At 43.0% G+C, this 26,758-nt stretch overlaps 1 protein-coding gene across 1 annotated transcript in view; it reads left to right on the plus strand.

Moving 5' to 3' along the window:
- The window catches only part of LOC128361226 (mucin-5AC-like), a 62,989-nt gene that overhangs the window by 32,448 nt on the left and 3,783 nt on the right, over window positions 1-26,758 (plus strand). Inside the window, exons 10-26 of the mRNA XM_053321639.1 lie at window positions 778-888; window positions 1,007-1,076; window positions 1,458-1,595; window positions 12,949-13,113; window positions 13,238-13,332; window positions 13,427-13,553; window positions 14,773-15,028; window positions 17,847-17,896; window positions 18,550-18,659; window positions 18,768-18,919; window positions 22,510-22,648; window positions 23,242-23,352; window positions 23,694-23,870; window positions 24,137-24,376; window positions 25,004-25,160; window positions 25,353-25,481; window positions 26,462-26,609. Of these exons, the coding sequence (XP_053177614.1) occupies window positions 778-888; window positions 1,007-1,076; window positions 1,458-1,595; window positions 12,949-13,113; window positions 13,238-13,332; window positions 13,427-13,553; window positions 14,773-15,028; window positions 17,847-17,896; window positions 18,550-18,659; window positions 18,768-18,919; window positions 22,510-22,648; window positions 23,242-23,352; window positions 23,694-23,870; window positions 24,137-24,376; window positions 25,004-25,160; window positions 25,353-25,481; window positions 26,462-26,609 (2,375 nt within the window). The remainder of the gene's footprint in view (window positions 1-777; window positions 889-1,006; window positions 1,077-1,457; window positions 1,596-12,948; window positions 13,114-13,237; window positions 13,333-13,426; window positions 13,554-14,772; window positions 15,029-17,846; window positions 17,897-18,549; window positions 18,660-18,767; window positions 18,920-22,509; window positions 22,649-23,241; window positions 23,353-23,693; window positions 23,871-24,136; window positions 24,377-25,003; window positions 25,161-25,352; window positions 25,482-26,461; window positions 26,610-26,758) is intronic.

The following is a 26,758-nucleotide window of genomic DNA, read 5'->3' on the forward strand; positions in this document are numbered from 1 at the left end:
ACAGCGAACCACCACCAGCTCCAGGATGTGGAAAGAATTTTGCTGGAAGAATATAATCAGGTTCTTCATTACTCCTAAAACAAAAAGCAAATTTTCGCATACACAACAAACATGCTGGAGACGGTGTGGGGAGCAGAACGTTGATCATAATGTATTTTGGGAACGTACTTAAATTAGAAATTATTGGAATGATGTATGGTTGGAATTGATAAAAATACTGGTATATGAACTACCAAAGTCATGTGAGATTTTATACTTGTGTAACCTGACAAGGGAAAATGTGCAAAGTGAGGACAGATACCTGGTCAAAATACTGTTAGCAGCAGCCAAGAAGGCAATCTGGGGAACTGGATGGACACAGTTGAGAGGATCCACTTACACACGTACTCATATATTGAGATTCCAACAAGCTGAATTTAATTTGAAATGGGACAAATGGACAGAGTATAAGTCTCACTACAGAGACACCACTGGAGACTGAATGAAGTTATTCAACGTTACCCACTGACACTGATGTTCTATGCTGTTATATCATAAAAATCGATAAAATTTGAGTGATAAAAAAAAGAAACTGATGTGCTGTGGACTGTAAGTTCTTATTGTGGCTGTCAACATACAGCACTGTAAGAATGTGTGCACTAGTTTAAATATATGCAGGTATGTTGATGTAAATGAAGTTTTTATGTTTAATCTAAAAGACATCCTAAGAAACATATTTGGTATTTGATGAACAGACATATCAAATGTATAAGTTATGAGTTGCAATGTGTGTTGCAGCAAAGTAATGGCTCTGCATACACTGTACTGGTGGATCTGGTCAAGTGTGGTCTGGCTGACAGTAGGACCTGCCTCAGAGCTGTAACTCTGGCCTTATACGGAAATTCTGTGGTAAGCTTTACACACACACACACACACACGCACACGCACACACACAGTTTTGTTTCATTCACTTCAGAGCACATTATCGTCATCATCATCTAATTTGTGTTTTTCTTCAAATTGACAGGTTCTGAAAATTCAGGAATCTGGGCAGGTCTATGTGAACCAGATTGTGTCTCAGCTTCCACTGTTTACACGTGAGTTATTACAAATGATATTACAGAATACACACAGCATGCTATAAACAGCTGTTCCTTTAAAAAAAACAACACTCACAGACAGTTGAGACTTATTGGTTGAGTTCTGATCCATTCATCTCAAGTGGAGTGTAAAAATCATTACATCAAAAGAGTTTCAAATTTTCATCAGATGATAAATGAACAGAGCAACTGGATCAACAAGATCAATAATTGAACATGACAATGACTATATTCTTACATGTAGAGAAACTTCAATCTCAGTGCCTTTACCTAATGCAATACTGAGAAAAAGAATACAGCAATGTGAATACAGTATTTCTATGACTAATTGAACAAGTTGTTGTAACATCGATTTTTTAAATCTTCTGACCACTCCAGCTGAGCTGAGTGCCTTCAGGCCATCATCTTTCTACATCGTCATCAACACCAAGGTGGGCATACAAATGATGGTCCAGCTGTCCCCCATGATGCAGGTCTTCATCTCAGCTCACCCTTCACTCAAAGGAACCACCTCTGGTATGCCTCAACATCAGTACCTGATGTTTTACATTTAATTTTACTTTATTTTTTGAATAGTTACACAATATACAAAACAGACAGAACCAGACAAACAGGTTTGATGGGACAAACTCCACATTGTGTTTTCTTGTAGATGTTTAGAGCATAAAAAGAGAAAAATACAAAAACAACAAATACAATTTAAAACATCGACAAGAATACTAAAACTTCCATTTATGTCCGAGCCATTTGTGTAAAGAGTGATCAGTGTTGAAGGTATTGTAGAAAGGAGGACCAGCTGTCTTAAGGTGTTCTGCCCTCACTGTGCGTAAAGCCATCCTTGCAAAGCTAGGCAGACAGTTAACATCAGAAGGTGGGAAAAAAGACCAGGAGGAGACTGATTTCAGTTTGAAGGCAAAGTCTTGATTAGTTTTCTGATTCTCTTTTCTTTCCTTCTTTTAATTTTTTTTTGTAGAACTGCAATGACATGAAATACACATGAATGAATGTTACAGTGTGTACTAAATAATGTTTAGTTGTAAGTATTTAACTTTTTTAACAATGAACAGGAGAACTAAATCAGCATTAGCTCACAACAAAGGCCTCCAAGCCAGCATCACACACAATAAACTGCAGCCTAATGCTAAAGGCTATCAAAATAAGCTACATGACGAGAGCTGATTAGCAGCAAACGTTACATCTCTGCCACAGAGTGAAACGCAAATGAACTATGAAACAGGTATCATCAATAAACATTAATGAGACAATGAATTACTACTTACAGACGTATATTCACCCGGGCTTGTCAACTAGAAATGAGAGCAGCACATGGCATGTTGTAGCATGACCAAAAACAGAAGTGAACTGAAAGGAAAATACGACTGGGGTAAGTAATGTGAAAAGGTGTCTGTAGGAGGTGCTGTTGAGCAAACTGAAAGAGCTGAACACTCCCCACCTGGTATGACCCTGTTATACCACTATTACCCAAAACACAACATGTTAGGGGCCCCTTAAGATAATCAAGCATCCTTTGACAGAAGGAGAACAACTTCTGAGATGGGCCTAAGGAAAACCTTGAGAGTACCTTGACTGAAGATTCTCACTTCGACCTTACGTGTTCTTCCATCAGCACTGGGGAAAGTCTTCTGGATGACTCCAACAGGCCACTCATTGCGTTTGGTCTGATTGTCTCTGAGGAGGACGACGTCTCCCTCTTGAACGTTTGGCTTATCCTCCGTCCATTTTCTGCGTTTCTGGAGCGTGGCCAAGTACTCCATTCTCCAGTGCTTCCAGAACGTGTCTGCTAGGCACTGTACTTGTCTCCACTGATTTCTATGCAGATTTTTCTGATCGAAGTCTCCATGAGGGGGTAGCAGAGGACTGATCTTTTGGGTCAACAGCATGGCAGGTGTTAAGAGAGTAGGCATTTCTGGGTCCACTGACACCGGTACCAGCGGCCTGGCATTCATCATGGCCATGACCTCTGCCATCAGTGTCGTGAGTACTTCATGAGTGAGAGGAGCTGTCCCTATCATCTCCCATGAGCTGCCCATGTGGGAAGAATGGGGCGGGTTGAAAGTCCAGGTGCACTCTTAATGGGCAAGATACTTCTTGAGCCCAGAGTCTTCTGTGTCAGAGCGGAGTTGCTTGGAGGGCCCTCGGACAGCAGAGAATCTCTGCAGAGCATTGATGAATGAAGATGTGGACATGGATTCTATTGTTTCAATGTGCATAGCGCGGGTACTCATGCACGTAAACAGAACTGCCCAATTTGCTTTCGGCGCTGCCTCCCCTGGTTTGGCGTGAGGTGATTGACCAAGGTCCAAAGACATCCAGACCTACGTGCATGAAAGTAAGCCTATCGGCAGGTAGGTCAGACATTTTCTGCTCCGTCAACCTTCCTCTCAGTCTCTTGCAAGTCACACATTTATGGATCACTCTGGAAACTAGATGCTTGCTTCCCACAATCCACATCATCATTAGGGGCGGCTGTGGCTCAGGAGGTAGAGCGGTCATCCTCCAATTGGAAGATTGGTGATTCGATTCCCGGCTCCTCCAGTCCACATGTCGATGTGTCCTTGGGCAAGACACTTAACCCCAAATTGCTCCCGTTGCTGTGCCAACGGTGTATGAATGTGAATGAATGGTTAGATTCCCCTGATGAGCAGGTTGGCACCCTGCGTGGTAGCCCCTGCCATCAGTGTATGAATGTGTGTGAAAGGGTGAATGACATGTGATGTAAAGCGCTTTGAGTGGTCGTAACGACTAAAAAGGCGCTATATAAGTACAGTCCATTTACCATTTACCATCATCAACGTAGAAGTTCCTCATCCCAAATTGCTTGCAGTCAGTGCCGTACTCATCACTCATCACTCACACTGCTGGACAACTCGCCTAAGCCAGTAAGTGGCCACAGCAGGGGAGGGGCTGTTGCCAAAGACATGCACCTTCATTCTGAACTCTCTGACCTCTTTGTCTAGGTTGTTCTCCTCGTACCACAGGAAACGCAGATAATCACGATGGTCTTCTCGAACCTTGAAACAATAAAACATCTGTTGGATGTCAGTTGTGATTGCAATGCGTTCCCTACGGAAGCGCACAAGAACACCTAGCAGAGTGTTGACCGCTTAGCAGCACGTCATTCAGGGAGATCCCATCCTGCTTTGCGCCTGAGTTGAAAACCACTCTTATCTTCCCCGGCTTCTGTGGGTGGTAGACTCCAAATATAGGTAAGTACCATCGTTCTGCACCCCCTGCGTCTCAGGGAGGAGAGTCGTTTTGATGCTTGCGTGTAGTTGTTGGGGAGACAGTGGCATGGAGTGCGAAAGGGTAGCGGTGCAACCCAACTATTTGTCTCGTCGATGAAGACCTGTTGATCCATGAGAGCGAGGAAGGCTTGATCTTCAATAGACTGGCCTGGCTTGTCATCGTCTGGAGTCTGATTGAAGACAGTGCTACCAAGAGCTGAATCTTCTTTGCCACTCTGGAGAGATGGAGTTTGTGCTGACATGACAGCTTTTTCTTTGACTTGAAAGTTGTTTGAACAGGGACTGAGAATAGGGCTCCGACCATTTAGCATTACGTTTGTCTTGTAAATGCTCACACTGCTAGGCTTGTGGGCCCTCCCCAGACAAACGTCCCCCACAATAACCCATCCTAGGTCCAGTCTTTGTGCAAAGGGTTCATTGTTCTTTCCATTGTATTGCTGTCGCACTTTGTGGACTCTCAGGATGTCTCTCCCTAAGAGGATCAGGATCTGGGCTTTAGGGTTGAGTGGAGGTATCTTGTCTGCCACAAGCCTCAGATGTTCATGGTGGCGTGTTACTTCTGGAGTGGGGATCTCAGTCCTGTCGTCTGGGAGCATATCACACTCAACGAGTGTAGGTAAAGTGAGCCGCACTTGCCCATCAATGGCAAAGTTTGTCGCTCTCCTTCCTGCTGTTTCCACTATGCCAGAGCAGGTCTTCAATGTGTAGGGGACTGCACCTCCTCTCACATTGAAGAGCTCAAAGAAGTCTGGTCGTGCCAGGAACCGGTTACTTTGGTCATCTAAAACAGCATACATCGGAACTGCCTGTTCAGGCTGACTAGACATATTTTTGAGCATGACCTTCCACTGAGCTCCCCGCCTTGCTCTGTTGCAGTCTCTAAACTGGCAGAGAACCATGGTGCTGGACCTAGGATGTAGTGCTGCTGAGTGCCTGTCACTGCTACATTCTATGCACTTGATGACATCTTTGCAATCCTTTGCCATGTGTGTTGTTGAAGAGCAGCACTTAAAGCAGATGTTTTTCTCTCTGAGGTAAGTTCTGCGCTTTTCCAGTGGTTTTCCTCTGAAAGTACGGCACCTCTTCAGAGGGTGCGGCTTGTTATGCATCGGGCAGAACTTCGCTGGATCATCCGGCTTTTTCTCTGATGCACTTGAAGGAGTAGGACCTCTGTCTTTCTTACTGACACAGGTGTCTTGGTGGGCTTTGGGGATTTAAAGTGGCTTTGTGTGTTGGACGTGAAGATGAAGCTTGGATAATTTTTTGTTTTAGCCTGGCTGCGAATGAACTGAGAGAAGAAGCTGAATGGGGGGAAGGGAACTCGGTACTCTTCTTTGTACCTCGACCCCTGACTGACCCACTTCTCCTGTAAGCCGTATGGGAGTTTTTCAACAATTGGATTGACTGCACGTGGCATGTCAAGGACTGCCAAACCTGATTTTTCAAACTCAACTTCAAGTAGGAGGTCTCCGAGCTGCTGTAACAACTGGTTGTCTCTGTTAGACAACTTCGGGAAGTCTTCTATTCTCTTAAACAGAGGGTGTTCGATGACTTCTGGTGATCCATAGCTGTTTTCGAGCCATTCCCATACCATGTCAAGCCCTGCAGCTGTATTGTGGATGCGCGCTGCTCGCATTCTTTTGGCCAGCTCTGTTGACTTAGGTCCGAGCCACTGACAGGATATCAAACTCCTCTCTTGAGTTCAAGTCCAGCTCTTTGACGACTGCAAGAAAAGAGGATCTCCATGCCCAATAATTTTCAGGGCGGTCATCGAATTTGAGAAGGCCAGAGGTAATCATCTCCCGACGCATCAGGTACTTCGCAACATCTGGCATGGGTGATGTCTGGATCAGCACGGAGAGGTGTCCACTGCAGACTATTGCCTGGCTTAGCACAGCTTTTGCTAGCTCCTGCAGTGCTGTGCGTGGCTGGAACGTTGCTAGTTGGTTCAAAGCGTAGTGGTGGTGTCAAAGGCCCTGAGACCACAGATGATTCCCCAGCACTTTCATGAGAGTGCTGAAGTACATATTCAGATGTTCTCTGGGAAGGTGGGAGTGGCTCGAACTGGAGATCAAGTTCACCTTTAGACCCAGTGATTTTGTTTTCCTCAGCTGCTTCATACACTGCTGCCTCGGCTGAGGCTGTTGCTGCATCTTTTTCCAGTTTCAGCACATGCAGCTTTGCCTGTACTTGAGCTTGTTCTATCATAACTTTTGCTTCCATTTCTGCATAAGCGGCTTGTGTGCGTACTGCCTTTGCTCGAGCAACGACTGCAGCAGCGCTTGCTGACGACAGGCGCGTCTGTCTTGAAGCCCTCGAACCTGAGTGCCGTGACTGCACTTCTGGCTTATCGTCTGCGTGTTGTTGCTGCATCCTTACACTGATGTGTGCGGTGAGTGAAGAAGGAAGCTGAATGCTGTATACAGGTAAGTTGTGTTCTAGATGATGAGTCCGCCATATTGATGTCTTTCTACTGTTCTACCCTCACTGTGCGTAAAGCCACCCTTTCAAAGCTAGGCAGACAGTTAACGGTGGGAAAACGTGGGAAAAAATACCAGGAGGAGACTGATTTCAGTTTGAAGGCAAAGTCTTGTTTAGTTTTCTGATTCTCTTTTCTTTCCTTCTTTTATTTTTTTTGTGTAGAACTGCAATGACATGAAATACACATGAATGAATGTTAAAGTGTCCATCCATCCATCCATCCTCTTCCGCTTATCCGGGGTCGGGTCGCGGGGGCAGCAGCCTAAGCAGGGAAGCCCAGACTTCCCTCTCCCCAGTCATTTCGTCCAGCTCTTCCCGGGGGATCCCGAGGCGTTCCCAGGCCAGCTGAGAGACATAGTCTCTCCAGCGTGTCCTGGGTCTTCCTCGGGGTCTCCTACCGGTGGGACGTGCCCTGAACACCTCACCAGGGAGGCGTCCGGGAGGCATCCTGATTAGATGCCCGAGCCACCTAATCTGGCTCCTCTCGATGCGGAGGAGCAGTGGGTCAACTCCGAGCTCCCTCCGGATAACTGAGCTTCTCACCCTATCTCTAAGGGAGAGCCCAGCCACCCTACGGAAGAAGCTCATTTCAGCCGCTTGTACCCGCGATCTTGTTCTTTCGGTCACTACCCAAATCTCATGACCATAGGTGAGGGTAGGAACGAAGATAGACTGGTAAATCGAGAGCTTCGCCTTTCGGCTCAGCTCTCTCTTCACCACGACGGATCTGTGCAGAGTCCGCATTACTGCAGACGCCGCACCGATCCGTCAGTCGATCTCACGCTCCATCCTTCCCTCACTCGTGAACAAGGCCCTGAGGTACTTGAACTCCTCCACTTGAGGCAGAATCTCATCCCCGACCCGATGAGTGCACTCCACCCTTTTCCGGTTGAGGACCACGGCCTCAGATTTGGAGGTGCTGATTCTCATCCCGGCCGCTTCACACTCGGCTGCGAACCGATCCAGTGAGAGCTGGAAGTCACGGTCTGATGAAGCCAACAGGACCACATCATCTGCAAAAAGCAGTGACCCAATCCTGAGGTCACCAAACCGGACCCCCTCCACAACCTGGCTGCGCCTAGAAATCCTGTCCATAACAATTATGAACAGGATCGGTGACAAAGAGCAGCCCTGGCGAAGTCCAACCCTCACTGGAAACAAGTCCGACTTATTGCCGGCAATGCGGACCAAGCTCTGACACCGGTCATACAGGGAACAGACGGCCCTTATCAGGGGGTCCGATACCCCGTATTCCCGGAGAACCCCCCACAGGATTCCCCGAGGGAGACGGTCGAATGCCCTCTCCAAGTCCACAAAACGCATGTGGACTGATTGGGCAAACTCCCATGCACCCTCAAGGATCCTGCAGAGGGTGTAGAGCTGGTCCACTGTTCCACGGCCTGGACGAAAACCACACTGCTCCTCCTGAGTCCGAGGTTCAACTATCCGACGGACCCTTCTCTCCAGCACCCCCGAATAGACCTTACCAGGGATGCTGAGGAGTGTGATTCCCCTGTAATTGGAACACACCCTCCGGTCCCCCTTCTTAAAAAGAGGGACCACCACCCCAGTCTGCCAATCCAGAGGCACTGCCCCCGATGTCCACGCGATGCTGCAGAGTCATGTCAACCATGACAGTTCCACAACATCCAGGGCCTTGAGGAACTCGGGGCGGATCACATCCCACCCCCGGGGCCCTCCCACCCAGGAGCTTTTAAACCACCTCGGCGACCTCCACCCCAGAGATAGGAGAGCCCACACCCAAGTTCCCCAGCCCTGCTTCCTTATCGGAAGGCGTGTCGGTGGGATTGAGGCGGTCTTCGAAGTATTCTTTCCACCGATCCACAACTTCCCGAGTCAAGGTCAGCAGCGCACCGTCCCCACCGTATACAGTGTGTACGGCGCACTGCTTCCCCCTCCTGAGACGCCGGATGATGGTCCAGAATCTCTTCGAAGCCGTCCGGAAGTCTTTTTCCATGGCCTCACCGAACTCCTCCCATGTCCGGGTTTTTGCCTCAGCGACCGCCCTGGCTGTGCTTCGCTTGGTCTGCTGGTACCTGTCTGCTGCCTCCGGAGTCCTACAGGCCAAAAAGGCCCTATAGGACTCCTTCTTCAGCTTGACGGCATCCCTAACCAGCAGTGTCCACCAGCGGGTTTGGGGATTGCCGCCCCAACAGGTACCGACCACAGCTGCGGTCAGCCGCTTTAACAATGGAGGCACGGAACATGGCCCACTCGGACTCAATGTCCCCCGCCTCCCCCGGTACGTGGTCGAAGCTCTCCCGGAGGTGGGAGTTGAAACTCTCTCTGACAGGAGACTCTGCCAGACATTCCGAGCAGACCCTCACAATGCGTTTGGGTCTGCCAGGTCTGACCGGCATCCTCCCCCACCATCGGAGCCAACTCACCACCAGGTGGTGATCAGTTGACAGCTCCGCCCCTCTCTTCACCCGTGTGTCCAAGACATGAGGCCGCAAGTCCGACGACATGACTACAAAGTCAATCATCGAACTGCGGCCTAGGGTGTCCTGGTGCCAAGTGCACATATGGACACCCTTATGCTTGAACATGGTGTTCGTTATGGACAATCCGTGATGAGCACAGAAGTCCAATAACAGAACACCGCTCGGGTTCAGATCGGGGGTACCGTTCCTCCCAATCACACCCTTCCAGGTCTCACTGTCGCTACCAACATGGGCGTTGAATTCCCCCAGCAGAACGAGGGAATCCCCAGGGGGAGTGTTTTCCAGCACCCCCTCCAAGGAGTCCAAAAAGGCTGGATACTCTGAGCTGCTGTTTGGACCATAGGCACAAACAACAGTCAGGATCCGTCCCCCCACCCGAAGGCGGGGGGAGGCTACCCTCTCGTCTACCGGGGTAAACTCCAACATACAGGCACCAAGCCGGGGGGCGATAAGTATTGCCACCCCTGCCCAGCGCCTCTCACCAGTGGCAACTCCAGAGTGGACGAGAGTCCAACCCCTCTCGAGGAGACTGGTTCCAGAGCCCTTGCTGTGCATCGAGGTGAGGCTGACTATATCTAGCCAGAACTTCTCAACCTCATGCACCAGCTCAGGCTCCTTCCCCATCAGAGAGGTGACGTTCCACGTCCCTAGAGCTAGCTTCTGCAGCCGAGGATCGGACCGCCAAGGTCCCCGCCTTCGGCTGCCGCCCAGCTCACACTGCACCCGACCCCTTTGGCCCCTCTCACTGGTGGTGGGAGCAGGGTCCCATGTCCCTTATTTGGGCTATGCCCGGCTGGGCCCCATGGGCGAAGGCCCGGCCACCAGGCGGTCGCCTCCGAGCCCCACCCCCAGGCCTGGCTCCAGGGGGGGGCCCCGGGCAAGGGACACGAAAAACCAATTATCTTGCTCGTCATGGGGTGTTTCTGAGCTACCTTTTGTCTGGCCCCTCCCCCCAGACCTGTTTGCCATGGGAGTCCCTACCAGGGGCATAAAGCCCCGACAACTGAGCTCCTGGGGTCATTGGGACACGCAAACCCCTCCACCACAGTAAGGTAGTAGCTCAGGGAGTACAGTGTGTACTAATTAATGTTTAGTTGTAAATATTTAATTTTTTTAACAATGCTTTTTAAAGACATGAATTGACACCAACATGAATTTAGCTGCTAAACTTTCACAGATTTGCAATGAAATGGAATGAGTAGTACTGCAGATAAACCACATAAATTGTAATGGACATGAACTGAAAATATTCCCGAAATGATAACGGACAAATCACTCTCAAAGTGCACAAATAAATCATGTGAGTGAACAGGAGAACTAAATCAGCATTATCTCACAACAAAGGCCTCCAAGCCAGCTTCACACACATAAACTGCAGCCTAATGCTAAAGGCTAACAAAATAAGCTACATGACGAGAGCTGATTAGCAGCAAACGTTAAATTTCTGCCACAGAGTGAAACGCAATTGAACTATGAAACAGGTATCATCAATAAACATTAATGAGACAATGAATTACAACTTACAGACGTATATATTCACCCGGGCTTGTCAACTAGAAATGAGAGTTGCACATGGCTTGTTGTAGCATGACCAAAAACAGAAGTGAACTGAAAGGAAAATACGGCTGGGGTAATCAATGTGAAAAGGTGTCTGTAGGAGGTGCTGTTGAGCAAACTGAAAGAGCTGAACATAAGGATTAATGTTGTTATTTCATGTGGTAAATTTTTCTAGATTGAGTCAGTTGAATGGGTTGTGGATACCTTGGTTCTGTCTTTCCAGTTCAGTAACATAGTCTATTTGGCAGTGGTTACTGATATTAATATAAATGGTTTGGTATATTTGGGTGTATCAACTCTGAATACCGTGACCATGTTTTTCAGCATGGCAACTTTGGTTAGAAGTGTGTCAATGATATCCAATTTGCTAATATTTCCCAAATGCTTAAGTTTTTCGTCTATTAACAACACAATGCTATGTTTAATGTAAGCCTACTCTTGATTCAGAGGTTCTAGCCAACTATAGGCCGATATCGAACCTTCCCTTTCTCTCTAAGATCCATGAGAAAGCAGTTGCTAATCCGCTGTGTAACTGTCTACATAGTAACCGTTTATTTGAGGATTTTCAGTCTGGATTTAGAGCTCATCATAGCACAGAAACTGCACTGGTAAAAGTTACAAATGACCTTTTAACCTCATCAGACAATGGACTTCTCTCCTGTTAGACCTTAGTGCTGCCTTTGACACTATTGATAATCAAATCCTGTTGCAAAGACTTGAACATTTAATTGGCATTAAAGAAACAGCATTGAAATGGTTTAAATCATATTTATCTGATAGATTTCAGTTTGTAAATGTTGATGTGATAAATCCTCCATGCAAACAAAAGTTAGACATGGTGTTCTTCAAGGTTCAGTGCTTGGACCAATACTATTCTCCTTATATATGCTTCCTTTTGGAAACATTATCCGGAATCACTCAATAAATGTTCATTGTTATGCAGATGATACTCAATTATATCTATCAATAAAGCCAAATGAAACTAACCAATTAGCTAAACTACAAACATGCATTAAGGACATAAAGGCCTGGATGACCTGCAACTTCCTGTTATTAAACTGAAGTGATTGTGCTTGGCCCTGAACACCTCAGAAACTCACTATCAAATGACATAACTACTCTGGATGGCATTACTCTGGCCTCCAGCACCACTGTAAGGAACCTAGGAGTTATATTTGATCAGGATCTGTCCTTTAATTCCTACATAATACATATTTCAAGGACTGCCTTCTTTCATCTGCGTAGTATTGCAAGAATTAGACATATCCTCTCCTGTGGAACCATCTTCCAGATTTGGTCCGGGGGGCAGACACCCTCCCTACATTTAAGAGTAGGCTTAAAACTTTCCTTTTTGATAAAGCTTATAGTTAGGCCTCTTTGAGCTCTTAACTTATGCTGCCATAGGCTTAGATTGCCGGGGGACCCCCATGATGCACTGAGCTCCTCTCTCCTTCTCCCTCTCTCTCTCTCTATCCATCCATCTATATCCATTAACATTCATGTTCTATTAATGCATTCAATAACCTAAACTTCTTCCCCGGAGTTGTCTGTGCTTTCTCGTCTCACAGACAGATTCCAGTCCTGGACCTTCTAGCTTCATTGTTGATTTTCATTGTGCTTCTCTCCTCTATCCTTCCTTTCTCTCCTCTCAACCCCAACCAGTCGAGGCAGATGGCCGCCCACTTCTGAGTCTGGTTCTGCCTGAGGTTTCTTCCTGTTAAAAGGGAGTTTTTTCTCGCCACTGTTGCTCATGTGGGAATGTTGGGTCTCTTTAAAGTTAAAACCTGAAGAGTTCGGTTTAGAACCTGCTCTATGTGTAAAGTGCCTTGAGATAACTTTGTTGTAATTTGGCGCTATACAAATAAAGATTGATTGATTGATTGATTGATTGATTGATTTAATGTCAGTTAGATCTGGGGATTGTAATAGTGTTTGACTTGAAAGTGATTTGTTTATTACAGCCAGTGGATGGCTTTCTACTCTTACTGGTATGCTAAAACAATATTTTACTCACTTAGGAGTTGGTTGTTGGAAAAAGTGTTAATACTTCACATCACAGATCTTTAGTATTTGTGTAAATGTGTGTCACCTTCTCTACAGGTTTGTGTGGGAACTTCAACAACAAAATGAGTGATGATTTCAGGGTGATGAATGGGCTGACGGAGGGTACTGCTGCAGCCTTTGCCAACACTTGGAAAACCAGAGCCAGTTGCCCTGATGTCACCACACGCTTTGGACACCCCTGTAGCCAGGGCATCAGCAAGGGTACTAGATTGCCTCCTCCAATGTCTTATCATGTCGTGCCATACCATGTAATGTGTGACATATCGTATTTTCATATGATAATATGAATCTTCATTCTTCATTTATGTATGTTTCTTTGACTCAGAGAGTTATGCCCAGTACTGGTGCTCCAAGTTAACAGATCCCAAGGGAGTGTTTGCTCGTTGCCACTCTGTCATCAGTCCTGACATATACAAAGATGTAAGTCTGCACACACTAAGCTGTAATGACAAATAAACATGCTAAACTACTGTACCCTCAATAATGTGCTCATGCCCACTGTGTCCCCTCACAGAACTGCATGTATGACAGCTGTAACTGTGAGAAAAGTGAGGACTGCATGTGTACTGCAGTGTCCTCCTATGTCTATGCCTGTTCAGCAGCAGGAATCCATATCACCGGCTGGAGGGCAACCATCTGTGGTGAGCAAGGAGTCCTTTGTTTTACTGTACTAATAGAGAGATGCCTTGTTTGTAACAAACAGCCAAACACATGTAACAATAACAGATCAAGATGAAATATTTAATGAGATTTAATGAAATGATTGGTTTGGTTATTGCAACAATAAACAATAATTCAACAAGGTAAACATCACAAAAACTAAGCACAGCACATACACAATTGTTTGTATTGTACTGAATTATATTTAACTCTCTACCATCCTGGACTCCAGAATCCCATCATCTCCAACACTCTGTCTTCTTAATGACATTTCTACAATCCACATTACACAACACTTCAACAAACCCTTGCTCATCTCTCTAACTGTCACTAAGAAAGTAGTCCTCCAAAACTGGAAGTCAAAGAAATCATGCCATATCAACCACTGGAAAAACTTCATGCACATAGAGAGAAGCAAATGTCAGCCTTTGAAAACACCTGGTCCCCTTATCTATCATTTTTAAATTCAACAAAAACATAACCAAAAGCCCCCCCCCCCTTTCCTTGCCCCCCTTTCTGTCTTTATTTGTTTGTTTATTTGATTAGTTAATTAATTAATTAATTGATTATTTAATCAATTGATTAAACTTATTTTTTTATTTTATTTTACTTAACTCTATTTCCTCCTATATTCACCATTCTACATACAGACACACACTAGGAACACCCAAACATAGCATGTTACCAAAAGCCCTTTCCCATAACCCGATCATGACCACTCACAGACCTTTCTATTCATTTACAAATAACTGAGTCCCGTCCTGTCAGTTCTGTCATCGTCCTGTCCCACTGTCTGTCTGTTTGTCTGTCTGTTTGTCTATCTATCTGTCTGTCTCTCCGTCTCACTTGTCTATCTGTTATCTAGTTGCGTTTCATGTGTTTGATGTTTCACTTCACGTGGTGCTATGATTCCAGGGTCGCATGAATGGTTGCGGTAGGACAAATTGTATTTGCATTTGTAAAATATATTGCTTCATTAAAAATAAAGTTGTCCTCCGAAGAGAGGGGGTGGTGGTGGGACAAAAAAAAAAAGAATTATATTTAGCTGGGAACAGGTGGAGGTGTCATCAAATCAATATTAAATTGCAAGTTAATGTTAATGGTTACACCGTGTGACTCTTTTCTATTCTCTATCTGCAACAACAAACAATTAAACTACATAAAATGTGCTAACATGCTAATACTTTTGTCTCCCAACAGGTAAATTCAGCACATCTTGTCCTGCTGGATCAGTGTATGACTACAAAATGACCTGCTGTGGTCGTACCTGCCATTCCCTCAGTCAGGTTGACTACTCCTGCCAGACCAGCTTCACCACAGTGGATGGCTGTGGCTGTGCCGAGGGAACCCATATGAACGAGGAAGGCCAGTGTGTGGCCAAGACAAGCTGTCCCTGCTATGATAAAGATACCATTATTCCTGCTGGACAGGCTATCACCAAAGATGGCGCCACATGGTAAATACAGTGTGCAGTGATTTCAAGAGTTGTCAAAGACATAATGAGAAGCAAACTGGCATTTCTGACAGAACTTTTTTGTTGCATTTTAACCACTTAACACACGCCCCTGTTTTTTATGTTGTTAGCCTAAACGACATGCCCAAGTTGTGAGCAGCACAGATCCCACATAGTTTGAGACTCTGTCTGTCTGTGTGATTCTGTGACTTACTGACAAAGAGTGGCAGAGGTTACAATGATGGGGTTGTTTACTCGCCCATAGGTTTGCCTTTACAATGACATGTGTACAGACATTCAGGGACCTCTCAGGATATAGACACAATGAGGCCACCGCCACATGTCTTGGCTTCATGCAGTCCAAATTTGGAGTCAAAAGACCAAAAGATGAATTTTTCAGAATTATTTTTCAACAGGTATGTCCATGCGTTTTCCTCAGGTCCTTTTTGGAGACTCCAAATGGACACTTGGTTACCAAAGCTGTATAACCGCAATCAAACACCTATAACTTCACATCCCCTTTGCCTACAATCAAAATCTTGGTCTCTAATGAAAGCTGACGCCATATTATTATTATTATTAATATTATTATTATTACATATAACCATATTTTTTTGTTTGGCCATATCTATCTATCTATCTATCTGTTTATTTTGATATAAGTCATATGTTAAGTCAAAGAAGAACCAACCGTGTACCAAAAGGCCGAGTGCGTAATGATATATGGTTCAACTCTTTTACGCACAGGGCGCACGCCGGTTACGCTTGGAGTTTGTTTATGGACAGCCAAACTTAATAGCTTAGTGTCATACACCGTTGGAAACCTCTGACTATTGGCTAAAAGGTTATCATCTTCATTTCACCGAATATTTCCATAGGCTAGAACAGCAGTCAATCAAAGCCATGTCGTCATTGTTGTCGGTCACATGTCCTCATTGGCTTTGGAGACATGTACTGCCTAATCCTAAACACCGATTGGCTTGTGTGTGGTGTCGTCAGAAGCAGAAGAGGCTCACGGTCGTAAACATCTAGTCACGTGTACTCTGAGATGGACGTGCAGGTCAGGAAATGACGTAAACGGACCGTATATGGTTTGTTATTTGTGTTATTACGTTACGTGTTGGACTAAATACATGGACATATTGAGGAAAGTATTTCGGTTTTATGGAAACGGATTTCATATTTCACAAGAATGGATATTTGGCGAGCTGTACAGAAAGTCCTGAGTCATAAGATGATCGTTGTGGATAAAGGGAAAACTTTGAAGGTATGTAGGCATTATAGCTTTTCTTACTTAGCTCAGGGGCTAGCCGAGCTAATCGCTAATACTATTACGGCTGCGAGCAACCATATAAGTCGTGAGTGGTCTTGAATGAATCAGGACAATCTAAGCTTTCCAACGATGTACGGCATGAATATATATGTTTAAGGGTTGGGTTATCCTGCGTGTCATTCCCCCTCTCTCTGCCTCCTGTTTCCTGTCTATCTCCACTGTCCTGTACATTAAAGGCAAAAAAGCCCGAAAAAATATACTTTAAAAAAAAAAAATAATAACATCGGGGGAAATAGATAGAAGGCACTAGGTAGACATTAAGGATTTATGTATGTCAGGAAGAGCCAGTGTGATGGAAACAAGCCTCTACAACCACACAAACAATGCTGTGCAAGTGTTTTGAGATAAATGTATGGGCTGAAATATGTGCCACCAGAAACTGAATCTGAATCACATAATTTGAATTTGTATTGTTCAATTTGAATTCTGAGTCACATAATTTGAATTTGTATTGTTCAATTTGAATCATTGCATTGAAAAACTGGATCTGAATTGTATCATTTGAAATTGAATGTATTAGTTTGGAACTGAACATTCAGTTCTCACAATTCAATTTCAATTTTCTGTGACAAACGGGTAGTTAAGGCAGAGCAATCGAGCGCAGATATATACAGGACGCCTCTTCGGCCAGTCAGCACCTTCGTTTTTGAGCACATAACACAGTGGTCATTTGTTGCCACCTCCCGGAGGAAGAACTACTTGACCCATAGACGGGCTTGACCCATAGACCGACTTGACCATGGATGAGGCTGGGACAAATACAGTAATGGAAGTTTACCATATATTTTAACGATCTTTTGTTTAACTGTTGTCAATGTCAGCTATTTTGTAGGGTCGTTTCGTTTTCGTCAAAATCTAACGGCTGACAGTAAACTAGTGGAGTGAGTGAGTGGGCGAGCTGGATGAGCAGTATAAACTGAATGTAGTTTGAATGTTACATGTATGTTATGAGCCACATTTTGCAATAAAAATAAATGTATGTAGTTTCAAATTCAAATTGAACAATACAAATTCAAATTATGTGATTCAGATTCAGTTTCTGGTGGCACATATTTCAGCCCATATAAATGACACTCACAGTGACAAAACAACATTCTGATAATTCATAGAGTGTAATTTAGCATTTTTGCATGTTAACGTACTGATTTTCACTAAACACAATCATAAAGCTGATGTCAATGAGAATGTCATAGTTTTGCTGGAATTTTCTCATAAACCAAAGTATTGGTATATATAGTTAAATTTGGATTGTATGATAGCCCTAGATTAAAGGCCAGGGTTCAGCAAAGATATTAAAATTCCTCTTGTGGAAGACGTGTAGATGTTTTACTTTGTGCCAAAAATGTCAATCTGTGGATAGTGTTGAATTAAAACTCAGTCACCATATGAATGTTCAAAAAACAGAATTTAATGGCAAACCAATTGAACAGTTAAGAACTACGGAAAAGTCAACTTTGTTTCTCATATCTGTCATACCTGCTCTCACAGCATCTGCAGACAAGGAGCTCTCAGCTGCTCAGGAGGGAAACGACCACAATGTAGGTTTCCACATGCAGACACATTCAAATCCCATAATTCACATTAAGCATAGGAGTTGTAGGTGTTTCCTTTTTTGCTTAAATACTGAATTCAATCTGTCAACTAACTGTTAAAGGTGAAGTGTGTAGAATTTAGCGGCATCTTGCACAATGGACTTGGCAGAAATGGAATGTAATATTCACAAGTATGTTTTAATTAGAGAATAATCATCTGAAAATAAGAATTGTTTTGTTTTTGTTACCCTAGAATGAACCCTTTATATCTATATGTAGACAGGGCCTTTCACATCAAGTTTTGCAGTTCTCGCACATGCTTGGTGGGGGAGAGGGAAGAGTATTCAGTTGGTTGCATTCTGCAACCTCATCACTAGATGCCACTAAATCCTACACATTGGACCTTTAAATCCCTTAAAAATGTACATGTCCTATTGACAATCCATATGTTATCAAAGAGGCCTGTTGAGTGCAATGCTCAGCCACAGAACCAACTTTTAAATTCTCTTCCACATCAAGCATTTTCCAAACTCAAGAAAAAATGTTCATGCTAAATTGTGGAAGTAACTATGCACATTTCATGGAATTTTGACATGTTGACTTCTGTTTATTGTGACAATGAGGCTTCTCTAACTTTGAATTTGTTATTGATTACCCAGCCTCTACAACATGCATTGCCCCCATGGTTTACTTTGACTGCTCCACTGCTCAGCCTGGGACAACTGGGACTGAGTGTCAGAAGAGCTGCAACTCTCTGGACATGGGTTGTGTAAGTACCAACTTTACCACACACGTGCTCACAGAAATCAAACCGTTACACAAACATGCACTGGCTTTGTTTGACCCTCTCTTTTCCCTCCATGTTGGATGAAAACAGATCAGTACTGGCTGTATATCAGGCTGCATGTGCCCTGATGGCCTGGTGTCAGATGGATCAGGAGGTTGTATCAAAGAGACCAACTGTCCATGTCTGCACAATGGACAGGTGTACCAGCCTGGACAGACGCTGACTGTGGACTGCAACACCTGGTTTGTACAGTGCTTTAGTTCCCATAGCCAACATTTAGTGTTCAATATGTGCTCTCTTTGCCAACGTCTTTTTCACATAACATGTGTTTCCATCAGAATGGCAGAGTGCAGCTTGTGTTGGTGTCATAAGTGCCTGTTATGAGACAATTTAGAATTATTAGATTAATGGGAAACCCAACTCATTGTTCTCAAGATGTTGCCTTGAAGTGTGCTCAAATGCAGTTATGAAGAAATAGTGATGATGGACCATTGCAGAAAATTCTCTTTTCTCCTCCCACCAATCCAACAAGATTTCTGGCCAATGAACAAAGTTAAAGTTACCATGTGATACATTTTGCCACTTTTTTTAAACAGAAAAGGAACTCAGAAGAGACAAAAGACATGTTCATGATGCTTGTACTGGGCCAGAGGGAATGATTATAATGATATCTTTTTTTTCATCCAATGCTTAATTTCAAGTAAATGGGTTTAATTTCTAAAGTTCACATATTAAAAAGTTGTTTGATTTGTTGTAACTCCAGGACACTGATCGGGAAAGTTCATTCTAACCAGTAACCTATGATGCATTTTTTTGGAAAATGACTTTTTGAAGACACTTTTACAGTATTCCTGATGGGAAAGTTTCCCTTAGAACAGGGGTGGGCAATTATTTATTCCATGGGGCCACATGAGAAACAGAAAATATTGTGGAGGGCCAGGCCAAAAGGCTGAAGTCAATTAAGCATAATATTAATGGTATTTCTTTATAAAAAGCAGTAAATACCATTGTTTTCTCAAGCTGGTAAGAGTAGACTATATGTTATAAATGAGCAAAAAGAAAAAAGTGAGGTTGCCTTACAAAAATGTCATTTATTCAATCAAATTTCCCAAGACAATGGTAAACAAAGTGTGAACATTTGGTATTTGTTAAACATTTGTGACTTATATTAGTGAACATTTTCAGTCACATTTTTTCAAAACACATTTTGAGTTTCAAATATTGTTGGAAAGAGGTTCTTAGCATTCTACAGACATCACAATATTGTCTTAAGTAAAATAAAATCCCTGAACTGTGATCTTGAGAAAAAAGTTTCAAAAGAAAAGTGTCCCAGTTCACTGCTAGTTGCCTACAGTTGTAGTCCAAACACCTTATTTCGTGTTTTTAAGCAATTTTTTCTTGTTCAGTGAGAGAAATCTAGTCTCTGCTGGGCTTTAACGAGTGCATCAAAGTCAGGTTGAATGTCTGAGGTGGAGATGTGAAGCACAGCTGACAAATGATCATCAGTGAGAGAGGATCTATACCTGGATTTTGTAAACTTCATCATTGAAAATGTTTGTTCACAAATGTAGGTAGAGCCGAAGAGAACCAACATCTTCTGAGCATGTCTCCTCAGGTTTGGAAAGTTCTCCTCCTTAAGAGAAGAGTAGAAATCCAGCAGAGATCCTGACTTAAAGTGCTCTGCCAGTACTGCATCAGACTGCAGGTCAATGAGTTCCAGCTGCACATCACTGGGTGCATTATCCACACTGCAGGTAAAGGGAGAGGAAATCATGTGCATTTCATCCTCGATTGTTCTGAGATCTTCAAAACGCCTTGAAAACTCACCATGTAATGCCCCTAACATGGATGAGTACCTGCGGAGGTGATCAGCTGATGGTGCGACTTCGTTCAGGGTTTGCATGTGAGTGAGAGTGTTGCTCTCCAGTTGACTTGAAAGAAACTGCAGCTTTCTCATGAAGGCCTTCACGAGGCTGTGCATTTCATGAACAAAAAGGCCCTTGCCTTGCAGTTTGGTGTTCAGTTCATTCATCAGTGCAGTCACATCAACAGCAAATGCAAAATCTGCCATCCAATCCTCATCTGAGAGCTCTGGAATATCTTTGCCTTTCCTCTCGCAAAACTCTCGAATCTCTGCTTTCAAGTCCCAAACCCTCTTTAGCACTTTGCCCAGGCTGAGCCATCTGACAGCTGTGTGGTAGCCGACGTCACTATGCTCAGTCTCATGCTCCTCCAAAAGAGCGACAAACTGTCTGTGATTCATTGCCCGCGCCCTGATGAAGTTTACTACTTTAGTAACAACATCAGTAACATGGTTGATTTTAGCACTGACTTGCACAACACATGTTGGTGTATTATACAATGCAAAAACACCAATTTTTGATCTGCATTGATTTCTGTCACTTTATCTTGCATGCGTTTCAAAAGTCCGACATTTTTCCCTGTAAGATTTGGACAACCGTCTGTTGTGACACCTGACAGTCTCTCCCATTTCAATCCCAGAGTGTCCATGCACGCATTCACCTCTGTAAAAAGATCACTCCCTGTCGTTGTCCCTTTCATCGACTGCATTGCTGCCAGCTCCTCTGTGAGCTTGAAGTCCGTTATCCCCCGGACAAATACGAGCAGCTGGGCTGTGTCGCGGACATCACAGCTCTCGTCTAAAGCCAATGAGAAAAAGTCAAAACTTGACACTTCACGTTGCAGCTGAAGCTCCAGATTCCCCGCAATGTCCTCGATCCTCCTGGTCACGGTTCGCCTGGACAGTGGGATTTGCTCAAATGCGCCTTTTTTTCAGGGCATATTAGTGCGGCAGAGTCCACCATGCACTCTTTAACAAACTCCCCCTCTGAAAACGGCTTACTGTTTTTAGCTATTTTGTGGGATATCACAAAGCTGGTCCTGGTTGCTGCATCCCTGGATGTATGAAGCTTAGTAAAAAAGCCTTGCTGCTTTTGCAACTCTGCTAGCAAAGCTTCGGATGTCCGTGCCCTCTCAGTATCAGACAAGTTCTTGTATTTTTCCGAGTGTTTCTTGTCGTAATGCCGACTCAAATTGTAGTCCTTGAACACGGCAATCTCCTCCCCACAAACCAAACACACGGCTTTACCTCCGACTTCAGTAAAAAAATACTTAGCAGTCCAATTTTTGTTGAAAATCCTGCATTCGGCATCTATCTTTCTTTTTTTTGTATGAGCGGACATTTCTGGGGGCTACAATCTCAACCGCGGGAACCTGTTGCTAACATAGACTGTATATAAGAAAGGTTGCTATATGTATTGCGTCATTGTGTACGTAAAAAACAACTTCAAAATGAAAGCAATGCAGCCCTAGTCCATGCATGAGGTAAAATGAGAAAATACATTTATTTTGTAATTTCCAATTAACCTTACGCGGGCCGGTCAAAGTCAACCAAAGGGCTGTATGTGGCCCGCGGGCCGTAAAATGCCCAGGTCTGCCTTAGAAGATGCAACCCACATTTGTGTGACTTGTCTGTCTTTTGGAACTCCTCATTATCTTTGAAAGGAGTCAGTATTTTATTATATTATATTTTAGAAATTGAAAAATGAGACACTATTGGGCTGGCTGAATCTAAAAGATACACTATAATTGGCAACATTAGGATCATCCATCCATTAAGGCAACAAACAACCCATAATGCAACACAACACGCTCTCTATTCAGAATTATATCTGAACTTGTAAACATGGAATTTAGCTCTCAAGAGACATAAGATGAACCCCACTTTCCAGGAAAAGAATTTTGAAGATGTAATGTTTTTTCTAGCAAGGTCTACATGATTGGAAATTGTGTCTTGTGTCTGTCTCTTCAGCTATTGCAGTGGCAAGACATTCAGATGTACCACCAATGTGTGTGATGCAGTTTGTGGGATCTATGGTGATGGCCACTACACCACATTTGATGATAAGAGGTTTGACTTCAATGGACAGTGTGAATATACACTCCTCCAGGTACAGTGGAAGATTATGTCCATACTTTAGAGATAAATGGACAGATGTGCAGGGGTTAAGGTTGCAATCAGATGTAGTCCAAAGTAATTTGACAACACGTGTTATTTCCATGATAAGAGCAATCTGAATCATGCAAGGGAATGGTGGTCTCTGCCAAGAAAAAACTACAATATAGAGAGGTTATCACTGGATGTAAATTAGGCTATTGTAGAAAAAGTGCCAGCCATTAACTGTATCAAAAATGAGGACTGATTCTCAAAAAATTGTCAAGAAAATCTCAAAAATATGCTTTCTTCTGGTCTCTTCAAAAATTGTGTGCAGAGTCCAATATGTAAATGATTGTGTTTTATTATTATTATTAAGTGTGATGTGAATACCTGAAGCCTCCAGTGCACATACACTGAGCATGGAAGTATGTCCCACAGATCCACTATTTAAACTGAAAAATAGTTAGTAGTTGTCAATAAAATTTCAAAAAATGGGTATATTCATAGATCACAGATTTTACAAGCTAGAGGAGATGTTAAAGGATTTTTATTTTAAGGATGGTGTCCAATAATGGTATTCTGTGTCTCTCAATGTGCCTTAATCAGGACTACTGTGGTTCTAGTCAGGGCAGTGGAAGCTTCCGAATTATCACTGAGAATGTTCCATGTGGGAGCACAGGAACCACCTGCTCCAAGACCATCAAGATTTTTGTTGGGGTAAACACAACACACTTACACTGTGCACATATTCTGTTTCAAACACTAGGTCCCACTATCAAACTAATGTTAATATTAACACAGTGAAGTTGGGCTTTTATTATTTGCTTTATTTGCTACTGTAATGGGATGCATAAGGTTCACTCTGAGACCAGTAATAATGAAATGTCATCCTATAGTCATGCTATGATGCTGATGCCCACAATACATTAAATATACCCTGAACATTTATATTCAATAACACTGCTCATGATATTTAGCCGTCATACTTGTTACTTGTTCCACCTCACTTAACTGGTTGCAGTAATAAAAAGCATGTTATTTAATGTTGAAACCCACAGGATAATGAATTCCAGCTTAAAGATGAGAACTTCCAGGTGGTAAAGGGCAGCAGCCAGGTGTTACCTTCTCAGTTACAGAAGATGGGTATTTATCTGGTATTGACAGTCAAACCAGGACTTGTGCTCATGTGGGACCAGAAGACCAGTCTTTTTATTAAACTCAGTCCAAAGTATGAGGTAAGCAATCTGCTGCATGTTGATTGACATCTAGCCTTTGCCCAAAGCATGACTATTTGTTTAGCCAGTTCCTTTCAGGCTAGCTTCTTTAGGATATACCAGGACATGACAGAGAATTGTCTCAGACATTTTGTTCCACAAAGTATTAATAAATACTCAAAAACATTTTTGATTCAGTATTTAATCTATCTTGTTATGCTGCAATACTTTGATGTATTTTTTCAGTCCTATCATATAGCATTAAACTCTGTCATTGGGTCCCTCAGGGTAAAGTATGTGGTCTGTGTGGAAACTACGATGGTAACAGTAAGAATGACTTCACCACACGCTCCCAGGAGACAGTAGCAGATGTTTTACAATTTGGCAATAGTTGGAAAGCTTCATCCAGTTGCCCCAATGCCCAACTCCTCACTGACCCCTGTGCTTCCAACCGCTACCGGGCAGCCTGGTCCCAGAAACAGTGTAGCATCATCACCAGTGCCACCTTCAAGAGCTGTCATTCAAAGGTATGGTGATTAGAAACATGGATACACACATTAATGATACACAAGCAATCACCATAACTACCTTCTAAAAATATAATACATAAAATGCATAATAATAAAATAAAGTTAATAAAGATAATGTTTTTTTTTAAAGTAAGAATGACATAATCTGATGTATGATGGAACATAAAACCCATATGGTTTTTATGCCATTGACAGCAATGTGAGACTATTCATTTATGTATTTATAGTAAATGAACCTGTGTATACTTTATCAGAAAAACAAGTGAAAAAACAGTTGCTTGTAAAAACCTCACCAAAACCTTGCCAGAAAAGTTTTGTCAGAAAAAACCTCACCACTTTCAATTTGTCCTATTTCAGCAAATTTACATTCGGACTACTGACATAAGATAAAAGAAAGACAAATGTAACAACTACTAGTCAGACTGTTAAATATTTAGACTGGATATTTATAGTTAGGTGATTCTTTATCATAGCACCAATATCTCTACTATTAGAACTGATAGTACAACCAGTGTGATTACGACTACTGTTACCAATGCTACTGCTGCTGCTACTACTACTAGAACAGGACAACATTTTTATTACCCCCAACATTCAATTACAGTATGTTATTGTCTGTTTAAGGTTGACCCAGGGCCATTCTTCGATTCTTGTGTGAGAGACTCTTGTGCTTGTGACACCGGTGGGGACTGTGAGTGTCTCTGCACTGCTGTGGCTGCCTACGCCAAAGTTTGTAATGAAGCTGGAGCGTGTGTGAAATGGAGAACTCCCAAGCTGTGCCGTAAGTTTGACTCCAACAACATGATGAAAACCTGATGGTACAGAGTACTTAAGAGGAAATTTAAGGATTCTGGGAAATTCTGGTGCTAAATCTAATTTAAATATGAATTAATTTGTCAAATTAATTTGTCATATTAAGCAAAATCATGGGCATTTAAAATCTGGACATTCTTTTTGTCTCTTTCTTTTGCAGCTATTTTCTGTGACTACTATAACTCCCCTAATGGCTGTGAGTGGCACTACAAGCCTTGTGGCGCTGACTGCATGAAGACATGTAGGAATCCATCAGGAAACTGTTCCAACCTCATCAATGCCCTGGAAGGTACATGTAGCACCTGAAAATATATTTTATTTTATAGTACCATCTGTTAACATTTTGTACAGTGTTTTCAGTAATATGCAGTTATTTTGGTTAAGCATGTGTAATTATACCCGACAGCAAGGGGGCAGAGTGAAACTGTCTGTCTAAAAGTACTGCCAGCTAAATAACAGCAGAAGAAGTTGTTTCTGGGTTGTGAGACAGAGCTCAGGTACTGAGACGTGCGCCTGATGCTGTATCGACAGTTTATTGTTTTATATGTTTTCCAGTACTGCCAGTGAGCAATAAAAAGTGAACTCTAACCACACCATACTGTCTTTTATCGAGCGGTGTAATATACAGTAGACAGATCTTTTTGGTGTTTCATTACTCTTAACTAGAGGAATCTGTGTTTTACAGCCAAATCAAAGCTTTGAGTGGAACTTCAGTAAAGTGACTGATTGACCTTTACCCTGTTAATAACAACAGTGATAACAGTGCATGTCAATCAGATGTGTTATGTGTCAAAGCTATCATACTCAATAATGCTGTTATATCCAATCTTTATATTTATTTGTTTAATATTTAGTAACAACAATGAAATACAGGCCGAGCGTTTTGTGATTAGTTTAGCTTATATGTTCACCCTGTCTTTCTTTCATGGCCTCTTTTTTCTTTGTTAGTCTGTTTCTCCCTCCTTCTTTTTCTGTGATTTTCTATTCTGTGTCAACACTTAGTGTGTTGGCAGGATAAATAGAGAGATATTATACTTCAAGCAAAACTTCTATATGAGACCAGAAAATCTCTGTCTGACTCTACCAATCTGCATATAGATAGCCTGTGGAGTACAGTTACACTCTGCGCCTCGAACAAAATACAGTTTTAGAATCCAAAGAATGTGTACTCTTCCTCTAAAATACTGCGGGTCTATATTTTATTGATGGGGAGGCTGCTATACTTGTATTTATATTGAGGTAAATGAAAATGTTATAATTCTGTTGCAGGCTGCTATCCACAGTGTCCACCAACCCAGCCATTCTTTGATGAAGACACAATGAAGTGTGTCACCTGGGGCCAATGTGGCTGCTATGATGACAAAGGCACCCATTACAGCATTGGAGAGAAGGTTCCGTCAGACGAATGTACCACTTGGTATGTGTTATACAAAAGATTCCTCTTCGCAATAATGACTTAGCACACAGTAGACACTGATGCATCTACCACATTTGGACATGCACACTTCTAATGTAAAATAACTACGTATATACAGATATATAATATGGAATTTTGACAGAGCTGCT

This window comes from Scomber japonicus, chromosome 1, assembly GCF_027409825.1.
Source record: "Scomber japonicus isolate fScoJap1 chromosome 1, fScoJap1.pri, whole genome shotgun sequence".
NCBI classification, from domain to species: Eukaryota; Metazoa; Chordata; class Actinopteri; order Scombriformes; family Scombridae; genus Scomber; species Scomber japonicus.